The sequence below is a fragment of the Danio aesculapii genome, chromosome 18, assembly GCF_903798145.1.
Source record: "Danio aesculapii chromosome 18, fDanAes4.1, whole genome shotgun sequence".
In the NCBI taxonomy this organism is placed as follows: Eukaryota; Metazoa; Chordata; class Actinopteri; order Cypriniformes; family Danionidae; genus Danio; species Danio aesculapii.
Genome location: NC_079452.1, coordinates 54180269 through 54204076, shown reverse-complemented (window position 1 = coordinate 54204076; position 23808 = coordinate 54180269). Strand labels below are relative to the sequence as shown.

Here is a 23808-nt window from a genome sequence, read left to right as displayed (position 1 = left end):
AGTTGATTAGCAACAATAATTAATCTTGTTATCAACACGAGGCAGCAAGGTCAATAATTCCCCAAAAACCATATTATTACATCCATACAAAATATAACTTTACAAATTATTTCAGAAAATATATTGTGATTATTTAATAAATAATTTAGTCGATTAACATCTGAGAAAACGGCCATAAAAAAGGTTTCAAATCCATTGTGAGAGAGATCAGAAAGGCAGTCAGGAAAAACAAAAAAAACATCCTTTTCTCTTCACATTCCATACATATTCTCAAGTCCTCAAGTCAGGAGTTCATTGCAGCTCTCCATGTGTCTGTCCAAAATCCCTAAAAAAAAACACCCACAGTATGGCCCCGTCCCACCTGTTAATGCAACAGAACTGTGCTTTGTTCGTGGGGTAAAGTGTGTGTTAGCGTGTTAGCATTGTGGCTTTATAGTGGAGGGCCATAGCGAGGGTCCCTGTGTTTATTGGGTAGGGGGTAACGTACTGATCCTGGGTCAGAGTTGACCGGTCGATTGGAGGTGCGGGAGTGCTGGCGTTCACCCTGACTCAGGTTGCGTTTGCGTTCGCGCACTAGCGCTCGTTGATGTCGCTTCATTCTCTCCAGCTGCTCCTCCACACTCATCCTGACTCTCTGCGGCTGCGACTGCTGCTCCAGCTGAGGCTCTCCTGAACACAGACGCTCCAAGGCACTCTTTGGTCTCTCCTGCATGTGGGACAGGCGAAAGTTAAACAGATATATACCCAGCAGGCACACAACATCATAAAATCGAAATCGAAGTCGAATAACAACATCAAATTATGTTGCTATTTGGTTGATTTTAGGTTGTGTTGGAAAGTGACCAAAATCCAACGTCTGATAGATGTCATAGTGGTAACGTCCACACAACGTCAAGTTGTAACATGATTAGACGTTGATATTTGCTTGATTTTAGGCTGAGTTTAGGTTGGACGTTGGACATTAACGTCGGCCTGACGTAGGGTTCTGACGTCAACCTGAGTTTAAGTTCCAAACAAAATCCAACATCCGTACGACATTGGGGTATGTTGGGGTGCAACATCAGTATGATGTCATGTCATGTCAAGGTAGGTAGATAGATAGTAGTCAACAATCCACCAGGCTAACTTATATATTGATTTCAGGGGTCTTAATAATTTTAAATAAATAAATGAAAAGAACAAATTGTGATATATAAAGCATTAAATACCAATAATAATAATCTGACAAATTATATTAAAAATATTTAGAAAAAATCAATTAAAAGTACATTTATTTATTATTGCATTACAGAATTTATAGAACTTCACATCAAAACAATGCATTTGTAATATTTCAAATAGTCTGGATATGACCATGTTATAATACAAATTAATAATAATCAGTGTTGGAGAGTTATTTAAAAAGAAAAATTATTAAAAATTACTCATTACTACTGGAAAATTGTAATCTGATTACATTACTAATTACTTGTTGTAAAAAGTAATAAGATTACTAATTACTTAACTTTGAAGCGGCTTTTAAAACATGTAAAAAAATACAAAATAAACTGCGGCTCTTTCAGTAATTTAACATTCACTGAACAGCATTACAATAGGTTTAACACAGCAGCTTGACAAATTCAAAAGATTTAAAGAGTTCGTCCAAAACTTAAAATTCTCTCTTCATTTACTTATCCTTCACTTGTTCCAAACATGTTTGTCTTTTTTTTTTGTAGTTCTTTTGAACACAAAAGATGAAATTTTAAAGAAAACTGGACACCATTGACAATTATAATAGGAAAAACATATGTCTGCGGTTATGTAAACTGTAAACGCTTAAATGTTGAATATGTGAAATCTGGAATACGTGAGCGCATCACTCCCATATTTGCATGCAAGCCACTTGCCTTCTTTGTAAATAACAAACGATATGTGAACAGTCCCATAAACAGCTATGCTTCTTTTCACATTTTCATAAGTTACTTTCACTCCCAATCCTGCACAAAAATCCAATTTAGCCTGTTTAGGCTTAGTTGGGCTGCTTAGTTTTGGGGCACAGGAGTCCTCCTTGGCTCCAAGTATTGTCATAGAATGCTTTCTGTTCAAGTGTTCAAGTTACAAGGTGCTGGTCGAGTTAAAAGAAGTCAAACGTTTTTTAGAGACTGGACATAGACTGCATTTCACAGTAATATTTTTGTGTTTACACTCAATGAAATCAAATGTCTGCATTTCCATTTGAAGAAGCAACCACTCACGTCAGCAGCTATTTCAGAACTATTTCAGGTCACATTCTCCAGCAATTTACCCATTAACTGACGTTGCAGTGGAAAACGTGATTTAAAAAATGCAAATCTGAAAACTATATTTATAACGTAAGTAACGCAATTACACTGACTTTAGTAACTGTAATTAAAGTACACGCATTTGAAATGTAATTCGATACATTACTGCCTTCCCAAAAACGTAATGAGAATACAGTAATGCGTTACTGTGAACTGCGTTACACCCAGTGTAATCCTAAAAAAAAAGGTGGTACTATTACCCACCCAATCCAAATTTTAAAAGTAGGCAAAGAAACGACAAAAGTAAATGTTTCTTTGATTCATAAGATAATTTACATATTTCACTATTGTAATAAAAGTCATAATGGGAAATAATTTTTAATACGATACAACACATGATGTTTAACTCCAATGTCAATCAGATATGCAGTTAAAATGAGAACATTTACTGAGTGGTTCTGTCACTGTGTTTAATCCTGTGCATGATTGTATGATATAGTTAATGCCACATGCACTGTGTTTTACTGTCATTGTTAATTGTGAAATAAACAGCAACATGTCTGTTAAGAGTTACATTTTCGCTGGAGAAAACAGCTGTGCTAATGAGGGGAGCACCGAGGGAACAAGTTTTTTTATAGCAAAGACTGCAAATATGCAGATATTCTAACAATCTATCGATAAACACACCTTGTGCTCACGGCCTGTACAGCTGTGGTTTGCTGACTAAATGAAAAACAAGTTGAAAAGGGAGGAACAGAATTCTGCTGCTTTTTTTATATCAAATTTAAAGACTGGGACCGAGGGGATAATTTAGTAGTGTACAGTTCATAAGGTAACCGCAAAAGTTTTAGGGGTGCTGAATGGAAATATAAGAGGGCTAAAGCGATGCCCATGATGTTTTATAATTTTATTTGAACGTTTTAGCGAGACATCATTCAACTGATTTGTTTTGATCTTCGAAAACTCTCTCCCGAAATGTTCTCACAGCTGCTGCAGTGGTCAGGGGGTGGGGAATGGTGCAAATTAAACAAAAATGCACCAATTGCAACAAATTAAGACGCGAGGTAAAAAACATTTGGTATACAGTTAAAGGAGATGCGAATATGCATAAATTAGGGAAGTTTAATCACCAAAACAAGTGAGTATACCGAGGGTATGATCCTTAGAAGTCTTAATACCCAAACAGCTTGTGGAAAAAAGTAGGCATACTGAGTCTACGTGCGTATAGCAAGGACTACACCACTGGTTACACCCAACTCTTATTCAATAATATAGTGAATAACATTATAATAAGTAATGGATGACTGTGAGATCAGACCTCTGTTGAGAACTAGCTGTTGTTAGACTCCTTGTGCAAACAAATATCACATTGGATTAATGTAAACCCATATTAAGTACGGACACACTCCAGCAAAAATAGAAATAACTGACTTAAAACCATTGTCTGTGGGTAAAAATACTAGCAGTTTTGATCAATTGTCCCACCACTGTGTCCGTACACAAGATAATAGGGCTAGGTGATTAATTAAAGGCAATTTTCATTCGCATTTTGTCAATAAAGCCGGTTGTATTATAACTCCAGCATGTGCTGTCGAAGTAACGCAAAATAATGTTTAACATTTATATAAATCTAATCGAATTATAATAAAATCAAGATAATCTCTCTGTGATAATGCTGTTTGCATAGCTTCTCAAGGTTCTGTGTAGTAATAGCTGCATGTAAAAAGCTGATTTAATAACATTTTTACTCAAAGCTCACTTTATTACTTCAGTGGAATGTTTGAAATAAATCCTTCTTTGAGATGATTCTGTAATCGTGTTTATACTCTGTTTAAAATGCTACTCTATGGAGATTGGTTAAGTCTAGATCGGATATGCGGCCGGTCGGAAGTGCGATATGTACATTAATTAAGCAGCAATTTTTTTTATGACACTATATAACAACAATTAATATATTTACAGTACTGTGACGGTTGGGTTTAGGGTTGGGGTGGGAGTAGACGTTAAAAAATACAATTTATTGGGTATTTTAATAGATAACATAAATAATACTCGGTAGAACTACTGTTTTTACGTTACTGTGATGGTTGGGTTTAGGGTTGGGGTGGGAGTAGACCTTAATAAAATACAATAAATGTGAAATTTAATAAATAACAGAAATAATTCTCATTAACTTCCGGCCGCAAACATATCCGATCTAGCAACAACCATGGAGATTTTCTGGATTTCTTCTTCATGGGAGTTTGGAGCTTCTGCATGTGAGAGCGCCCTCTGGCCTTCGGAAGAGCTTTACTACTGAACACACAACTGTGCTTCTCTAACAAGATGTGCATGACAATCACAGGTATGATCACCAGCGTTTGTGATTTCATTTTAATTAATCATCCAGCCCTACAAAATAAAACAATTACTAATAATTGAATTAGTAAATGCACTTTAGTCCACAGAGATATGGTACTTGCCATTGTGGATAACTCTAAATCTCTCCTCAGGGAGCAGGAAGCCACTCCGTACTGATTTATTCTGGATGAGGAACCTGACAGACCTATGGCAACACAGAAACATAGTATTTTACTAGATACATTGGCAAAAGAACTGGTTAACTAAGCTATAATAATGTCTGACCTCTTCTTTGGAGAGTCAGGTAGCCTGGGTCCACATGATCTGCTCCATGAGCACTTACAGGAAGCTCTGGTTCACTCAGGTATGAGCGCAGTTCCAGCTGAATAACAATGAATAACAATGCAAAGTACAAAACTAAAATGCTATGCTCACTAACTGCAGGTGTTAAAATATAAGGCAAATATTATTTAAATTCTTCTAAATACATTAATGCTTGGCAATTTCAGTCTAGATTAATAACAGTTATTTTAGTATTATTCAGGTTATTATAGTATTTAAACAATGTTCTGTTATTTAATTATTAGACAAATTAAGTTTGTTTGTATTCACAATTTAGTTTAATTAAATATTCAGTATATTTATTGGTCACACCTTATTTTAATAATAACTTTCATTATTAACTAAGACTTTTAGCTTAATAAACTAATTTGCTGCTTATGTATAGTTATTAAGGTAGTTGTTGGATTTAGGTATTGGGTAGGATTAGGGTTGTAGAATAAGATCATTCCATATCTACACTCACTGGCCATTTTATTAGGTACACATTACTAGTATAGGGTTGGACCCTTTTTTGCCTTCAGAACTGCCTTAGTCATTTGTGGCATAGATTCAACAAGGTACTGGGAATATTCCTCAGAGGTATTGGTCCATATTGACACGATAGTATCACACAGTTGCTGCAAATTTGTCGACTGCACATCCATGATGTAAATCTTCCGTTCCACCAAAGGTGCTCTATTGGATTGAGATCTGGTGACTGTGGAGGCCATTGGGGTACAGTGAACTCATTGTCATGTTCAAGAAACCAGTCTGAGAAGATTCGCACTTTATGACATGGTGTGTTATCCTGCTAAAAAAGTAGCCAACAGAAGATGGGTACACTGTGGTCATAAAGGGTCAGCATGGTCAGCAACAATACTCAGGTAGGCTGTGGTGTTTACATGATGCTCAATGGGCCCAAAGTGTGCCAAGAAAATATCCCCCACACCATTACACCACCACCAGCAGCCTAAACCATTGATACAAGGCAGGATGGATCCAGGCTTTCATGTTGTTGATGACAAATTCTTACCCTACTATCCGAATGTCACAACAGAAATTGAGACTCCTCAGACCAGACAACGTTTTTCCAATCTTCTATTGTCCTATTTTGGTGAGCCTGTGTGAATTGTATACTCCTTTCCTGTTCTTAACTGACAGTAGTGGCAGCCGGTGTGGTCCTTTGCTGCTGTAGCCCATCCGCCTCAAGATTTCACATGATGTGTGTTCAGAGATGCTCTTCTGCATACCTCGGTTGTAACGAGTAGTTATTTGAGTTACTGTTGCCTTTCTATCAGCAAGAACCAGTCTGGCCATTCTCCTCTGACCTCTGGCATCAACAAGGCATTTTCGCCCCCAGAACTGCCGCTTAATGTATATTTTCTCTTTTTTTCGCAACATTCTCTGTAAACCCTAGAGATGGTTGTGCGTGAATATCTCAGTAGATCAGCAGTTTCTGAAATACTCAGACCAGCCCGTCTGGCACAAACAACCATGCCATGTTTAAAGTCACTTAAATTATCTTTCTTCCCCATTCTGATGCTCGGTTTGAACTGCAGCAGATCGTCTTGACCATGTCTACATGCCTAAATGCGTTGAGTTGCTGCCATGTGATTGGCTAATTAGAAATTTGCGTTAACGAGCAGTTGGACAGGTGTACCTAATAAAGTGGCCAGGGAATGTACATTATAAGTACATAAACAGCCAATCCCTAATATTAGGCAGGTTATAAGCCACTAATACTTAAACTAAAGTGTTACGAGTTTATTATTGCAGCCAGTCAGCTAGCTGTTAGTTGTAACAATCTCAGCACAACGGACTTAAAATTACCCTGTAATCTCCATTACTGTAGCTGCTTTCTCGATCCCGCTTCCTCTCATCAGACTGTCGTTTGAGGCCTCGCACTGAAGTGTGTCTGATGACTGATGTCTCTTTAGGAAGGGGCGGGACAACAGGCGGTGTGTCCTCATCATACAGAAGGGGCAAAGGTGGTCTGGGCGGAGCATCATCCTCTTCCTAAAAACATAACATTACATAATTAAGAAAACCTTAAAAAGGCCCTCAGGTTTTTCTCTCATTTCATTTGAGGTATTTCTGCATGTGTCTACTGTGTTTCAAATTATGGGTTTCACTTCCTATTTGGAGAACTTCTGTTCAAAAGAACTGAAACAAATCATTTTGTTCAAACGAGGTTGTACTAAAAATAATCCATTTACATCGAAGGTCTCAAACTGGATTCTTGGAGGGCTGCGGCTCTGCACAGCTTTGCTCCAACCCTAATCAAACACAGCTGATACAAATAATCAAAGTGTTTAAGACTACTAGAGTCTATAAGGCGGGTGTGAGTTGGAGGTGGTTGAAGCTAAACTATGCAGAGCTGTGGCTCTCAAGAAAATGGGTCTGAGACGATTGCTTTACATAGTGAAAGTTGAGCGAGAGGTACGTTTGGCTTCGTGTTTTATTTTTATCTGTCATGAAATTAACGTTAAACATGGTATTTTTAGTAATGGGCTAAGCGAGGCTTTATGAAACACTGAAACAGTCGGAGCAAATGTGTCGAAGCTTCGAAACGTTTCGAAACCCCACTCTACGGTGACACCTAGTGCTCATTTTTTATGTATTGCACTGAAATAGGTTAAGCTAAGAACAGCTGAGCAAATTGAGGTATTAAACCCCGCTTTGTGATTATAGATTCAAAAGTGGTTTAGAGGAGTGGTTAGGGTTCCTGACTACAGTGTAGGGATACTGGCTTCGAATTCAGGCTGATGAAGCCATTTTGAAATGCTTTAATATCAGTTTGAAATGCTTTGTTCTTGTACCGTTTTGTTTCAACATTGGTCTGACATCCGAATAAATATGTCTTGTTTTGGTCATAAAATAGGGTTGTTGCTAGATCAGACATGTTGTGGCCAGAAGTTAACAAGAATTATTTATATAATTCAATAAATTTCCTATTGTATTTTATTAACAACTACCCAAAACCTAAACCCAACCATCACAGTACTGTAAAATATTCATTATTGTTTTACAGTGTTACAAAAATTATGCTAAATTGATGGCTTATCAGCAGCTGTATCCTATCTAGACTACATTATAAAACAGTAACATTATTAAAATACATAAAATAATGAATTCGGAGTATTTGTACAAGTCAGGATTCGAACCCTAAGTCATCTGAAGCTCAGTAGCACATGCACACACACGGTCCACTAGGCTATACGAGACAGAATATTTATCAGACCCTGTTAGTCAAACGCAGATTCGCCAGGTCTCGAATCGCTTCTGAGCTGATCGATGCTTTGAATCGGTTTAGTCACATGACCAGGTGTTTCGAATCACTTTAGTCACGTGACCAGATGACCAGGTGACCTGGGTGTTTCAGATCATGCTTCGGTGCAGTGTTTCGAAACATCTCACGCTTCGGGATCTCGACACTGTGTCGAAACGTCAGTTTCACGTCAGCCATCCCTAGGTATTTTAACAGGATATTAGTATCACAAGCTTATCTGTGGCTAAAGCTCTTTGAGTTCACTGTGTTTGTTCCCTGCAGTAAAGTAACAGTCAATACATGTCTGTTAATATTGCTGCAGAAAGACTTGTTTATAGAGTTTTTAAGGTTATTCAAGCTTTTCTAAAAGTAGTTTGTTCATCTTAATTAGATTCATGAACTGTGAGGAGAATAACGCCAACTCATTGTACAGTTTTATTTAAACACTTGACTCATTTTTTTATGGTTTAATGAGGTTACTTCCATAATTTGCACAAAGTATCATAGTACGGTAGGATAAAATGCAGATATACATAGTAATATGCTTAATATGTCAGTAAGGAACTTTTAACTAAAGAACTTTAAGCCCTAATCAAATTACATGCTTTCTCCCCCCCTAGATTTTGGCAAAATTAGCTTGATGTAGGTATTTGTCAGGATTTGTAAATGACATCAGGAACCAAAGTTCAATCTGTGCTACAAGGTGTACTTAAAATAGAAGTAAGCTTTGTGGAGGTGTGCTAACAGTATTCTTGCCTGTATTTTAAAATCTGTAATCTTTTCTCAAATATTTCGCAAGTGATGTTTAACAGAGCAAGGGTATGTTCAAAGTATTTCCTATTATATTGTTTCTTCTGGGGAAAGTCTTATTTTTTTTAGTTTGGTTGGAATAAAAGCAATTTATAATTTTATTTTTATATAGTTTTTCTATTGGCTACAGAGAAAACCACTGTTAATACATCATTCATTCATTTTCTTTACAGCTTAGTCCCTTTATTTATATGGGGTCGCCACAGCGGAATGAACCGCCAACTTATCCAGCATATGTTGATAAAGGAAACATCCATACTCTCTTGCATTCCCACACATACACTACGGACAATTTAGTCTACCCAATTCACCTGTACAGCATGTCTTTGGACTGTGGGGGAAACAACTCTACACAGAAACGCCAACTGACCCAGCCAAGGCTCGAACCAGCGACCTTCTTGGTGTGAGGCGACAGCACTACCTACTGCGCCACTGCGTCGCCACCACTGTTAATACTTTTTTCCTAATTAACTTCCCTGGTTAATATAATAACCTATTTAAGTTGCATTTTATACTGTATATTAGTATTTTGATATGGCAAATACAACAAATAGTTATTAGAATAGAAGTAGTAAAACTATTATATTTAAAACACATCTGTTTAGCTGTGCCTTTACTGAATGAGCACTGTGCTATGTCCGTCAGATCACACTATTATGTCTTTCTTTTCTTTTTCATTCTTTTATTTATTTTTTCTTTATTATTTTTTCTTCTGTTTTAATCACTTTTATTATTTGTTTTTATTTTTTATATTTGTCTCTTTTATTTCTGTTTATGTAAAGCACTTTGAATTGCCACTGTGTATGAAATGTGCTATATAAATAAACTTGCCTTGCCTTATAAATGTCTCCATTAAGCAACACTTGGGAAATATTTTTTAAATAATTACTATTCCAAAGGGAGGTTGATTATTTTGACTTCAACTGCATATATACAGTGTATATGTGTCGATATTTGGTATCCAAAACGTGTAACATTTTATTTAGACAAAATTCCATAATCTGACACTGTGACTGTTGTAAACGATAATAGAAATTGTGTAATGTGAACGGTGCTTTGCGGTTATTTCAGGAACAGCTGCAGCACAGCGGATCTTACCCAATTTGGAACAGGATGCCGGTTCCGCAGGTCTTCATTGTCCAGCGGCAGTGATAGTGGACTGGAGGTCAGGCTGCGTTGGGGCGACCGCACCTCAGCTGCGGATGGGGTCATGCACCGAGAAGGCACTGTCGACTCGATCACTGAAGGCACAAGTTTCCTCTCTGGATGCAATCATACAGAAGCAGGCAAGGCTTATATAGCAATGTTGGATTTAAATGTTGTATGTTTACTAATGCTGTCTATCTAGTGCAGGGGTGTCCAAACTCAGTGTCCTGCATAGTTTAGCTCCAACTTCCAAAGTCTGCCTGTAAGTTTCTAGTATACCTAGAAAAGTTTATTAGCTGGTTCAGGTGTGTTTAATTGGGGTTGGAACTAAACTTTGCAGGACACCGGCCTTCCAGGACTGGGTTTGGACACTCATGATCTAGTGTATTCTTACCTGGGTTCTTGACTGAGTCTACGGTGATTTTGAAGGTTTCTTTGGTGGAGCTGAGTCCAGTCATCACGTCCTCGATCCTCCAGAGCTCCCTTTTTAACTGGTTTTTCTCCTACGAACACAGACAATCAAATTTAAAAGCCTTTACAAATGCTTAACCATAACAAATTTGAAATTAAATGAACATTAAATAAAAATAAACTATTCTGGAGGCTTCACATTGTTGCAGGGTAGCACTGTAGCCTCACAGCTAGAAGGTCACTGGTTTGAGCCTCAGCTGGGTCAGTTGGCATTTTTGTGTGGAGTTTGCATGTTCTCCTCGTGTTCGCATGGGTTTCCTCCGGGTGCTCCGGTTTCCCCCACAAGTCCAAAGACATGTGCTATAGGTGAATTGGGTGAGCTAAAATTGTCCGTAGAGTATGTGTGTGAATGAGTGTGTTTCCCAGTGATGGGTTGCAGCTGGAAGGGCATATGCTGTGTAAAACATAAGCTGATTAGTTTTATTATTGGCAACTGAACTATTCTGGAATAAAGTGGAAGTTGTAATAATCATTTTATCTCGGTTGTGAAGGATCTATACAGTATCTGTGTAAATCAAACAAGCAAATGTAAAGAAAGATTTGTTTTTGAGAAATCAGGAACTGATTTGATCTTTGCTGTTTGTTGTTGCAACAATTTTGTCATCACAGATATCAGGAAAAAAGGGAGGAGAAGTTACAAATTATGCGCACAAATAGTTTATAATTTATACTGCAATATTTCATTTTGTTTTATGGTTTCAAGGCAACATTTCTATTGTTCCTTTCATTTAAACTGTAGTACTAAAATGACTAAAACTAAAGAACTTAATGAAATGAATACATTTTTAAAAATAATAAAAAGATAAAAACAAAAATGACTGAAAAAATATACAAATTAATATTATATACAAATTAAATCCACAAACAATATTATACTATACGCTATATTATATACTATAAAAGCATCTATATTATACGCTATAATAGCATATCAGTGATACTACGTTAAAACCAATTCAAGCTAAATGTGACCATATATTAACATTCATTCATTCATTTTCCTTCAGCTTAGTCCCTTATTTAGCAGTGGTCACCACAGTTAAATGATCCGCCAGTTATTCCACCATATGTTTTATGCAGCGGATGCCCTTCCAGGTGCAACCCAGTATTGGGAAACACCCATACACTCTTGTATTCACACACTCATACACTACGTCCAATTTTATTTACCCAGTTCACATATAGCGCATGTCTTTGGATTGTGGGGGAAACCTGAGCACCCAGAGGAAACCCACACGAGCACGGGGAGAACATGCAAACTCAACACAGAAATGCCAACTGACCCAGCCGGGACTCGAACCAGTGACCTTCTTGACAGTGCTAACCACTGAGCCACAGTGTCACCCACAATATGTTAACAACTGTCTTTTTGTATTACTATATATATAAAAAATCAAACAACTTACAAAATAAAATAGATAATGACTAAAATGAGTAATAAATACAAAGAAAGACCTGAGGTGATGTACAGAGAGTCATCTGAGTCTGCAGGACGTCCCTCAGCTGTTCCACTGACTGCTCCATTCTGCTGTAGTCGTCCCATGCTCTCTCCATCTCCTGAAAAATAGATATTCACAATTAAAGAGTTATCCACACCAATAAAACCTTCACTGCCAATAAAAGTTATAAATTATGTTTTATTATGGTATAGTATATAGTTATATGTGACATTGGACCTCAAAACCAATCACAATTGTCAATTGTTTTGCCATTTAATTGATTTATCCCTAGTTATGAGGAGACAATATTTGGCTGAGAAGTAAATATTTGAAAATCTAAGTGATCAAAAAATCTAAATACTTGGATCTAAATAAAGTGCTTAGCAATGCATTTTACTAATCAAAAATCTAAAGGTTTGATCAATTTTTAGGAAATGTACACTGTATTCATGAAAGATCTTTACTTATTTTCTAACAATTTTAAGCATAAAAGAAAAATGGATCATTTTGACTCATACAATGCTTTATTGGCTATTAGGGGTGTCAAAATTAATTGTTTCTTCGGTGCACCGTGATGCAGACGCGGACTTTTCGGTATCGGTTCAGTAATAATTATAACCGGTTATTATGTACTGACGTCATTTATTTCATATGCGCTCTGTCGCGAGGGAGACGAGCGCGGGTATTTACAACACTACAGGCGCCAACTACTTAAAAATTTCACTGTGTGTGTGTTTTCTGGAAAGTCTTTCACTGGCACTTACAGCAGAAGACCCTATTTCTCTGCGATTGAGGAAATTAAAGTGTGTGTGTGAGTGCACGTGTGTGCGTGCGTGTGTGTGTTTGTTTGGTGCTGTCTATGTTTGTGTATGTGTGTGAGAGACAGTGTGGTGCTGTGTGTCCGTGTGTGTGTGTGTGTTTATACAGACAGCTTGTTATAGCCACCCCCCAAAATTCAACACTGTGTATGGAAAGCATCGTCAATGCACCGTGATGCACCGAAATATCAAATTGAAACAAATCGATGGCATGATAATCATAACCGAACCGAACAGTGAGACCAGTGTAAGTTCACACCTCTATTGGCCATTGCCAAAAATAGAACTGTACAATATTGTAGTCCAGAGTGACATTTTAACTGTTAACCAGTATTTAAAAAACTCATAAAATAGGAATTGAATTAAATGGGGTATATGCACACGCACCTAGTGTTTTTTTCAGCCAACAATACTTTTCCGGTGAAAAGTTTTATGTGACTATTTTTATTCCATAAGGTTCCTTTTACAGCATTAATGTTGTAATGTAATTAAAATACATTCAGTAAACAGACTTAAGCATTCAGTTGTTCAATGTTAACTAGATGAAAGAACATATAAACGCAAGCGCAGAAATTCTATTGAAAATACTGGGGTAAAATAAATTTTAAAGACATAGCATGGAAAAATGGAATTTAATGCAGTGCTGCTTGTCTGGTCTGACAACCACTTTATATCGTATATCCATCAGGCAGTGAAGGTCGCAGATTTTTTAAAATTTAACAATTTTATAATGACGTGACATTTTGCCAGAAGCAATTTGGCTGGCTCACTGAAAATTTAAAGTTTGTGTGCATATATACCCCATTATACATTAGTATTAGGATAAAAAAAACGACACTGATATTTTTTGTTCAAATTTTAAAGCAAATCTTCATAGCTTATAATCATCAATAAATTGATTTCAAACAAATACTTTGGATAAACACACACCGTCGATACTCTAGAAATGTCTGCTCGAATGTGCACCAGGTCCTCCTGCAGGAGTCTCTGCTGATAGGCGATCTTGTCAGCGTGAGCCGGCTGATCCTTATACTGCTCCATCTGCTGGTGAGACACATCCAGAACAGACTCAAGCTTGTCCTGGATATGAAAAAATAAAATAAAATAAATAAAAATAACAACTGACACACACACACACCTATCATAATGAGACCAAAACAAATGCTGTACATGTCTTGCCTCACCTTATCATCCTTTAGTCCACTGAGTCTGAACTCAAGCTCCTGCAGTATTTTGTCCTGTTCACACAATCGACTCAGTGTCACCTTCAACAAAAACATCATATTATGAAGCAGAAATTTGTCGTTTTGTACATAGCTACACGAGATATAGTGGTCTCTACTTATATTAGCACACTTAACAAATATGAGCAGAGAGTGCTTTGAAGAAAAATATATTTTATTGTTTTTTTATATTAAAAAAACAAACAAAACTCTGCTCCCATTGAGAATAACAAATGCAAACACAGCACAGTTTTAGACAAGAATGTAATTGTTTAAATTGCAATTATGCAGTTAAATTTCTAAGGATAGTTCCTATTTTAAATATTTATAATTTTGGAAAAATAAGTATTTACGTTTTAATAAGTATTATGTTGATTCATTTAAATTAATCGATGAAATAAATATTTATAATCTCTCTCATAAAGTGCAGATAAGTATTTACTTATGTTGATTTATTTAAATTAATCGTTGTAATAAATATTTATAATTTCAGGAATTCAGTAAGTCGGCGGCTATCAGCCTGTCATATTGAGCAGAGCAAAGACGGTTGACGTTCTGCCACAAGATGGCGACAGAGACTGCATAATAAATCCTTAGAGGAGAAAAACTCAAAAACTTGTACATTTCAAACCACAGCTGATCAAATCATTATAAATCTGGTAAGTGACATTCTAAGTCAGTCTCTCTCGTTATTACAAATGTTGTAGTGCTGTATTTATACCATAATAATCTGGTAGTGTTTGCTTTGCTTTTTTAAGGTTAATTATTGTGATCTCCCGATTGCAACAAAGAAATACTGGGAAATCTCTGTAGATTAATGGCATTCCTTGCAGTTCAGCCTTATAATCTTAAAGTGTGAGCAACATCACCTGTTTTATCATCACTTTAGATATTAAGCTAAGTGACGTTGGAGAATTACCAACAATTTCTGCTGTTCTGACGTCAGCTGCAGATGTGAAAGAATGGTGGAAGACAGTAGTTCCTCATGCAAAAGGATTTGATGGCATGAGGCATGATATATATATATATACACGATTATGCCGTCCAACTGTTGTATAAATGCAACATCACACTCATAGCAGTGCAATATGGCTGTATATCGTCACTGGTGAGAGACTAAGGCACTCTGCCTGTGGCCTCAAGCCAACACACTCTTTCCACCAGTGCCGATATACAGCCATATCGCCCTGCTACAAGTGTGATGTTGCTCATATGAACAGAATATAGTGTGAATACATATGAGGGACCACACTGATCAAAAAAAAAAAAGTCCTCTCTAATCCAAAAACCAACTCGAATTTACCAAGGTTGCCAATAAGGGTAGCTGATTTATAATATTTATACTCAATTTATACTCACATCCACATCACTTTCTGCCACCTTCACAGGCTTTGCTGGCCGTCCTTTCAGAGCCTCCGTCCCACTCACCTAATAAACAGTTCAAAAAAGCCTCATTGTTTTAATGCTCCACACAACGAACACACATCTATTGAACACAAGCCAAGCAAGACCAACACTGTACAATGGGCGCTGTATTGAAAGTCACAGTGAAGCTTTGAGACAGTTTTCTTCATTTCTAAAGCACACATGTTGGAGCTGAAGCTTTCTGGTAGCACAATGGCAGAATGGTGTTCCACGATTTTCATGCCAACATAATACAGCTGTGGGACAGAAATGTGATGTCTAAAAAAAGCCTCTAGAGAAAAACGCAGCATGGATAACTCATAAAAGAAACCCAAGCTCTGAACAGCAATGAATTGGATTTAAAATAGAAATGCTACAACATGATGGCATTTTCCAGCAGCAAAATAACAAACAAAAAACAAAACTTGAATGTTTCTCTCTTATAAAGTGCAGATAAGTAGTTACTTATGTTGATTCATTTAGATTAATCTTTAGTTGATATTTTGTTAATTGATTACGTTTCTTTGATACTTTCATCAAAGTCACATTCATTTGATACATTGCAAAGCTACACTGAAAATGCTAATATTGTTAAGTATTACTGAACATTTTGGCATATTTTAGAATGTAATATACATTTCTCTTTGCTCCAGTCTTCAGAAATAATTAGAACGGAGTGATTTCTTCCTTAGTAAACATTTATTTCAATTAATGGTCAGTACCTGGATGGGAGACCACATAGGAAAGCTAGGTTGCTGCCGGAAGTGCTTTTAGTGAGACCAACAATGGGGCGCACAACCTGCGGTCTCTGGGACTCTATACTGAAGGGGACTCTATACTCCTCAGTGAGCGCTGTCTTTCGGATGAGACGTTAAACCGAGGTCCTGACCCTCTATGGTCCCAGGATGAAATAAAAATCCCAGGATGTCCTTCAAAAGTAGGGGTTTATCACCGGCATCCTGGCCAAATTTGCCCACTGGCCTCTGTCTACCATGGCCTCCTAAACATCCCCATATCATAATTGGCTTCATCACTCTGTCTCCTCTCCACCAATCAGCTGGGGTGTGGTGTGCTGTCTGGTGCAATATGGCCGTCGTTGCGTCATCCAGGTGGATGCTGCACACTGGTGGTGGATGAGGAGATCCATTCATTGTGTAAAGCGATTTGAGTGTCTAGAAAAGCGCTTTATAAATGTAAGGAATTATTATTATTTTTATTATTACCATTAACAGTTGTGTTGCTTAATTTAGTGAGAATTATGCTTTTCAAGCTGATCAAAGTTTAAAAAAGAACACCTATATAGATAGATAATTATATAGATAGGCCTAGATGATTTGCCTATATAGATAGATCTAGATAGTTTGCATTATTATTCATTCATTTATTTACTATCCCTATTTACAAATTTACCCCAACATTGCTGAATTAAACAATCATTTTAAAAATATTATTTTACATGGCACTGAACAGAAAGTTTCTCTGTTAGCCTAACTTGCTGCCTAAACAATGTTTCTTTTAGTTACTGTACATTATATCATCTGAAATTCATTCATTCATTTTCTTTTCGGCTTAGTGCCTTTATTAATGCGGGGTCGCCACAGCGGAATGAACCACCAACTTATCCAGCACGTTTTACGCAGCGGATGCCCTTCCAGCCGCAACCCAACACTGGGAAAATCATTTGAAATATATAATAAAAATATATAATAATATATAATAACAAAATTGCCCCTTCCCTTTGTTGTAATTAAATTTTTTTAGTAGCTTGTAGTCAAGCCAGTAAGTTTTTAAAAGAATAGTTTCACAGTGTATTAAAGGAATGCTTGCATGTACATATAGAGTTAAGCAATATTAACATGGATCCATGAAAATTACTAAACAAGCTGAATTATGCATTCCCAGCCAGTAGGTGGTGATGTTATTTTGTCAAGAAACACTACATGTATGCACAAATTCTGCATTCCTCCATTGTTAATTTCATTGTCAATACTAGTGCATGCCTTAAAACTGAACATGAAACATACATCCGTATGATGTTACAATTTTCTCAAATTTGCACATGTGCAATTTACATTAAGATGATTTTTGGTAAAACTTTAGTTTAGGTCCAAATTCACAGTATTAAGAAACCATTAACTACCACTATTAACTTAACAAACTACTAATTAGCTGCTTTTTAAATAGTTTAATAGTAAGGTAGAAGTTGGTTTTGGGCAGGATTAGGTATGCAGACTAAGATCATACTTTATAATTTCTAATGAACAGTAAATATCTTAATAATATGCAGGTAATAAGCCAGTATTTAATAGCATCAATTGCGATCTAAACCAAAGTGTTGAAAAAGTTTGGATTTTGAGGCCCCCAAAATGATATTATTATTTAAATGAACAGTCAAAATGCATGCAACGTCCTGTAAATGCCTCCATAGATGTAGCTTCCATAACACCAATATCACCTAAGGCTGAAATGTTTCTGAGGGATTTTTTTTTACTGGAACAACATACAGATCTAGAAACCGCTTCTAGAAACCATAGTGATGAGATTCATTGATTTAATAAAAAACAAACAAACAAAAGAAAAAAAATAACAGAATGAATTGGAGAATCTGCTGGCTAAATGTGGCTCATTGCCTGCACATGCACTGATCTTGCCCGTCCCGCCCGGACCTGCCATCTCATTAACTCATCAATCCCACACACTCATAGCACAACACCACTCACAAAAGGCAGGGCGGACAGGCGTGCAGGTGTCAGGCTTGTGTCAACACAAAGCTATATGCACCGCGTAAAGCAATGGGAATGTGGACACTCTGGATGCTGGCAGTGCTTACGTTCCAGAGTGGTCTCAAACCCCCCGCACTGCAGGTTTGTAACACACTGTGAACCATGTGGATCAATGGCTCTATACTTTTCATCTGTAGCAAACGGAGATAGACAGTTACACCTTTCCACTGGATCATTACTATTATCAGTAATATTCTGAGACACGTGCCGGCCACTTTATTAGGTACACCTTTGCTCAAAAACAGTTTTTTTTTTTAATTGAATATCTAATTAGGCAGTCACGTGGAAATAACTTAAAGGGTTAGTTCACCCAAAGATAAAAATTCTGCTATTATTAATTACTCACCATCATGTTGTTCCAATCCCACGAGACAATTCCTTCATCTTCAGAACAAAAATTAAGATATTTTAGGTGAAATCCAAAAGCTCTCTAATCCTCTATAGACAGCAACAGTTCAGAGATGTTCAAAGTCCAGGAAAGAAAGCAATAACATTATCAAAAACATGACTTCAGTCATTCAACTGTAATCATACAAAGCTCCAAAAACATGATTTGGAATTTGTAAAAACAACTTGGAAGCATTGCTTTGCACTTACTAAACACACACCAAAAACATTAGCAAACAAGATGTTTTTACAGATTTAATTTTGCCTCAAAAAATTGTTCTTGGAGCGTTGTGTGATTGAACCAGTAAAGTCAAATTTTCTGGACAACTGCTGTCTATGGAGGTTGAGAGAGCTCATCTACAGTACAATTTCTTCATTTATGTTTCTGAGATGAAAAGAGGGGTTGGAATGAGTAATTATTAGCTAAATTCTTTTTTTTTTTTTGGGTAAACTAAACCTTTAAACCATTTAAGAACGTGGATTTCCTGAAATTCAAACTCCAGAATGTGGATGATTTAATTAAACCTGTTGGTACAAGATGAACTGAGTATTTCAGAAACTGCTGCCTGATTACTGGGATTTTCATGCACAGACATCTCAAGGATTTACAGTAAATTATCTGAAAGAGAAAAAATGTCCAGTAACCAGCAATTCTGAGGGCGAAAGATGTGTTGTTGAATATAGAGGTCAGAGGAGAATGGCTAGACTGGTTGAGATATCTACAGTAAGTGCAGAATTTGCAAATTTTCACAGTATGTCTAATAATATTTTTTCCTTTAGGGAAAGTCTTATTTGCTTTATTTCAGCTAAAATAAAGCTGTTTTTAAATTTTTATGAACCATTTTAAAGTCAAAATTATAAGCCCCTTTAAGCGAATTTTTTCTTCAATAGTCTACAGGACAAACCATCGTTATACAATAACTTGCCTATTTAACCTAACCTGCCTAGTTCACCTAATTAACCTAGTTAAGCCTTTAAATGTCACTTTAAGCTGTATAGAAGTGTCTTGAAAAATATCTAATAAAATATTATTTACTGTCATCATGGCAGAGATAAAATAGATCAGTTATTAGAAATTAGTTATTAAAATTATTATGTTTAGAAATGTGTTGAAAAAAAATCTGCTCTCCGTTAAACAGAAATTGAGGACAAAAATTTAAAGAAGGGCTAACAATTCAGGGGGGCTAATAATTCTGACTTCAACTGTATATATATATATATATATATATATATATATATATATATAGAGAGAGAGAGAGAGAGAGAGAGAGAGAGAGAGAGAGAGAGAGAGAGAGATTGTTTGTTTATGTTGAGATATTTCACTTTAAAGACCAGGAAAAGGACTTATTCTTTGCCATAAAAGTGATGTTACTGAATATAAACACAGCAGAGTGATGAAAATACAAATTTTAGAGGAAAACTTCAGATGGTATTTAGAGGTTTTTGCATCTAAACTCTTCATATATATATATATATATATATATATATATATATATATATATATATATATATATATATATATATATATATATATATATATATATATATATATATATATATATATACCTATATATGTAATTTGGTAATGCAATTGTTTATGGCTGTTGTACTGCTGGTGATGCTTTATTATCACATTAAAAAAGAAAGTGAAATTAATAAAGTAGATGCATTGCAAGAATAAAATTGAAATATTACAAGAATAAACTTGCAGTAATATGAGATTAAACTTGTGCAATTTTGAGTAAAAACTTATACGAGATAAAACTCACAGCCTAATATCTTTAGAATTATCACAGAATTGCAAAAAAAGTTTGAATGTATTTTCAGAAAATGGATATGGAGGTTTTGATGATATCCTACTTTATTTAGTAATAAGGACATTTAAAATACTGAAAACAGTGGAATGAAATTGACCCTGACCCCTGTGCTCTGGCACTGCACTACTACAAAGCCAGGGTCCCAGTGCAGATTCATATAATAAATAAACTACAGTATCATATCACAACACAGACTGAAACCAGCCTCCTCCTTCTCTCAACTTTAAACCTTGTGACATTAGACAATGGACTGCTAGTTTTGTTCTGTGGTTTGCGTTAGTCTGTTACACTGCAGTCATAGCTATATTCATTTCTAAATTAAAAAAAAAAAAAGTCTTACAGTTTACCACCAATGTGATATTTAATTTAGACCACGTCCTACGCCTGTCTATGTTCAACCTGACTGGATAAATTGTAGGTTACCTCTTGGACAAGCTGCTAGTATAGCTCACAAGTGACATGTTGGAGACCTCTAAAATATATACCAAATAAAGTGGCCGGTGAGTGTATAATTCCTTATTATGACAAACTTTACCATTAATCAGTACATACAAAATAAAAACAATATTTGCCATAATTCATTTCATGATTCCTCGCCCTAAGTGAGGTTTTTGTGCTGTGTTATTATGTTAGTTACACACAGTTTTAGATTTTTAGATGAAGGTATGACAGTAATAAAGTGACAGAAAAGGAGAGGTCCCACCTTCAGATCTAAATATTCCAGGTCCTTCTTCAAGTGCATGTATGTATCATCAGCCTGTAAGCAGTAGGAGACAGATAAAACATTAGGTGAGCATTTAAGAAATAGTAAATGCACTTGATATACCAGATCCGGGATGTTGTCTTGAAATTACAGACTCTATTTGTTGCATACTGTTAGTTTTTCCATGCAATAGTTGCTGTTTAAAAATAGTTTGGGGTGAGCAAGATTAATTTTAAAAGTCTCTTGAAAATACAGTAAAAACAGTCATATTGGACTGTAATGGTTTAAATTGACCATTTCTACTCAAAACTTTAAATGCAAAATGTATTCCTGATGCTGATTAGGTGGGAAATAAACTTTATTTTATATATATTATTAACATATATTATATTATATTATATTATATCGTATTGTACTGTACTGTAGTATATAATATTGTATTGTACTGTACTGTACTGTATTATATTATATTATATCGTATTGTACTGTAGTATATAATATTGTATTGTATTGTACTGTATTATATTATATTATATTATATTATATTATATTATATCGTATTGTACTGTACTGTACTGTAGTATATAATATTATATTGTGTTGTATTGTATTGTATTGTACTGTACTGTATTATATTATATTATATTATATTATATTATATTATATTATATTATATTATATTATATTATATTATATTATATTATTTTAATAGATAAATAAGCATTATGGCTGGGTTTCACAGACAGGGATTGCACTAAGACAAGATTAGACCACCATTCAATTAGAACATAGTAAGTATTTTTTATAAATGTACCTTAAAAAGACAATATATTATTTATTGTTATTTTATTTCATAAAAAACAACATTACTGGTGTCCATCTTGAGACAAAACAAAAGCACTGATATATTTTAGGATTAGTCGGTACAACTTTAATTCAGACTTACATTTTAGTCTTCAACCTTATCTTTGAAACTGGGGTATAAATCTCTATTACACCTTTGATCAATTTAATTGATTTCATATTTAATTTTTAATCATATCCAGGGGTTAAAGTAAAAAAATCCTGAAGGATATTTTGGGGGGAGGGAGGTGTTGGGGGTTTGGACTACTAAATCTTACTGACCCCATACTTTGGAGAAAATGGTGTGCATTTATTTGAGAAGCAAAATTTTCTAAAATAACAAGAGGATATACATGTATATTTGACAAATAGTTTTGGTTTTCAAAAACTCAAGCCAAAATACTTCAACTTCTCAAATAAATCAGTTGTTTTAAAAATGTTTTATATATTCATTCAAAAAAAAAGATGTAAATACAAATAGAGAAAATAATTTATGTGTGAAAGAATGTTTGTTTACCTCACCCCTTGAAACCAAATAATTAATTTCATAGCTATTAAATGTCATTAACAAAAAAGCATGTCTAATATGTTGACAAAACCAAAACTTCAGACAAGGTTTAAAGGGGACAACAGACTCCAGCATACACCTACTTCATGCAAAGCAAACACTGATTTTTTAAAATAAATTCTCAAGCTTTGGTGCAACAGTAAAACATACTCATGTAGTATGCATAATGCCTCAGATGAGTTACAGATACAAATCATATCAGTGGTGGGACAGCCAGATACAGCCCTTAGCATGACATGCCATGCTAAACAAGAAGCATCATGTGAAAATGCCACAGAATTTATAGCGTATGGCAAGCCATTTTAACATTAAATCAATAAAAAGTTACTAATATTTATATTCAAGGAACTATCCTTTCATTAATTACTAGTACATATTAATTACCCAGTGCACATTTTTAGGTACTATTATCTAACTCATTGAAAAGATTCATTATATACTAGTTAAAATGGTGACACTAGTGCTCTTTCATTAGATACTACCTGTTAAACATACACTAATAATTATTAGATGCTGGTAATTATTAGACTTATCAATTAGATACTACTATTTAGTTCAATAGTGACTACAGCTAGTGAAAATGATTACTAGTAACACCTTTTTGTCACGGACTTCTATAAGGGTGCCATTGATAAGTACATGTAATGAATTAACGTTCCTCAGCAGTTAAATTAATAGTGACACTGTAACAAGGACACCTCATACCACTTTTTAGCACTGTTTCGTAAGGGTACCTAGCACAACAGTACAGTACCAAAAGAAAGGAGCTACTGTAGCAGAATGCTGATTGGTTTACAGAAAATCGTCAACAACGCATGTAACATGGCAGGGGAACGACAACGCAAGAAGTGCCATTTTAAATACAAAGCCTCTATTTATTTGCATAGCACATGTCCATTTGAAATAATGAACTTTGCAAATTTCGATAAAAACGCTATATGTGAACAGCCTATATGGTTTTCTTCTTTGAGCGAGAATGACATTGATCACAACTTTTCCCGTGTACACAATGCCTACCAAGTAAATGTATTTTAGGAATTGGAAATGCATGATCAGAGTGACCCATACTGCACTGTACTGCACATTAACAGAGACGGGTCTGTCTGCAGACTCTGTGCAGTGTAATCAGAGCTGCATGCAATGCTTTTAATGGGCTCACCTAACCCCACCCCTAATCCTACCCCTCACAGTGTCGATGCAATCTCA

General features: G+C 35.5%; 1 protein-coding gene across 15 annotated transcripts in view; it reads right to left on the bottom strand.

The window, feature by feature from the left end:
- plekha7a (pleckstrin homology domain containing, family A member 7a) overlaps positions 1 to 23808 on the bottom strand; it is a 203523-nt gene that overhangs the window by 11896 nt on the left and 167819 nt on the right. For 9 of the 15 annotated variants that reach the window (XM_056478798.1, XM_056478797.1, XM_056478802.1 and 6 more), the window contains 12 exons: positions 21192 to 21245; positions 18332 to 18415; positions 15457 to 15525; positions 14059 to 14139; positions 13805 to 13954; positions 12073 to 12174; positions 10541 to 10649; positions 10099 to 10262; positions 6753 to 6938; positions 4887 to 4983; positions 4724 to 4806; positions 488 to 706 (listed from right to left, as the gene is read on the bottom strand). In XM_056478798.1, coding sequence (XP_056334773.1) covers positions 488 to 706; positions 4724 to 4806; positions 4887 to 4983; positions 6753 to 6938; positions 10099 to 10262; positions 10541 to 10649; positions 12073 to 12174; positions 13805 to 13954; positions 14059 to 14139; positions 15457 to 15525; positions 18332 to 18415; positions 21192 to 21245 — 1398 coding nt within the window. The remainder of the gene's footprint in view (positions 1 to 487; positions 707 to 4723; positions 4807 to 4886; positions 4984 to 6752; positions 6939 to 10098; positions 10263 to 10540; positions 10650 to 12072; positions 12175 to 13804; positions 13955 to 14058; positions 14140 to 15456; positions 15526 to 18331; positions 18416 to 21191; positions 21246 to 23808) is intronic. The other 6 variants (XM_056478812.1, XM_056478805.1, XM_056478811.1 and 3 more) reach the window with 1 other exon arrangement.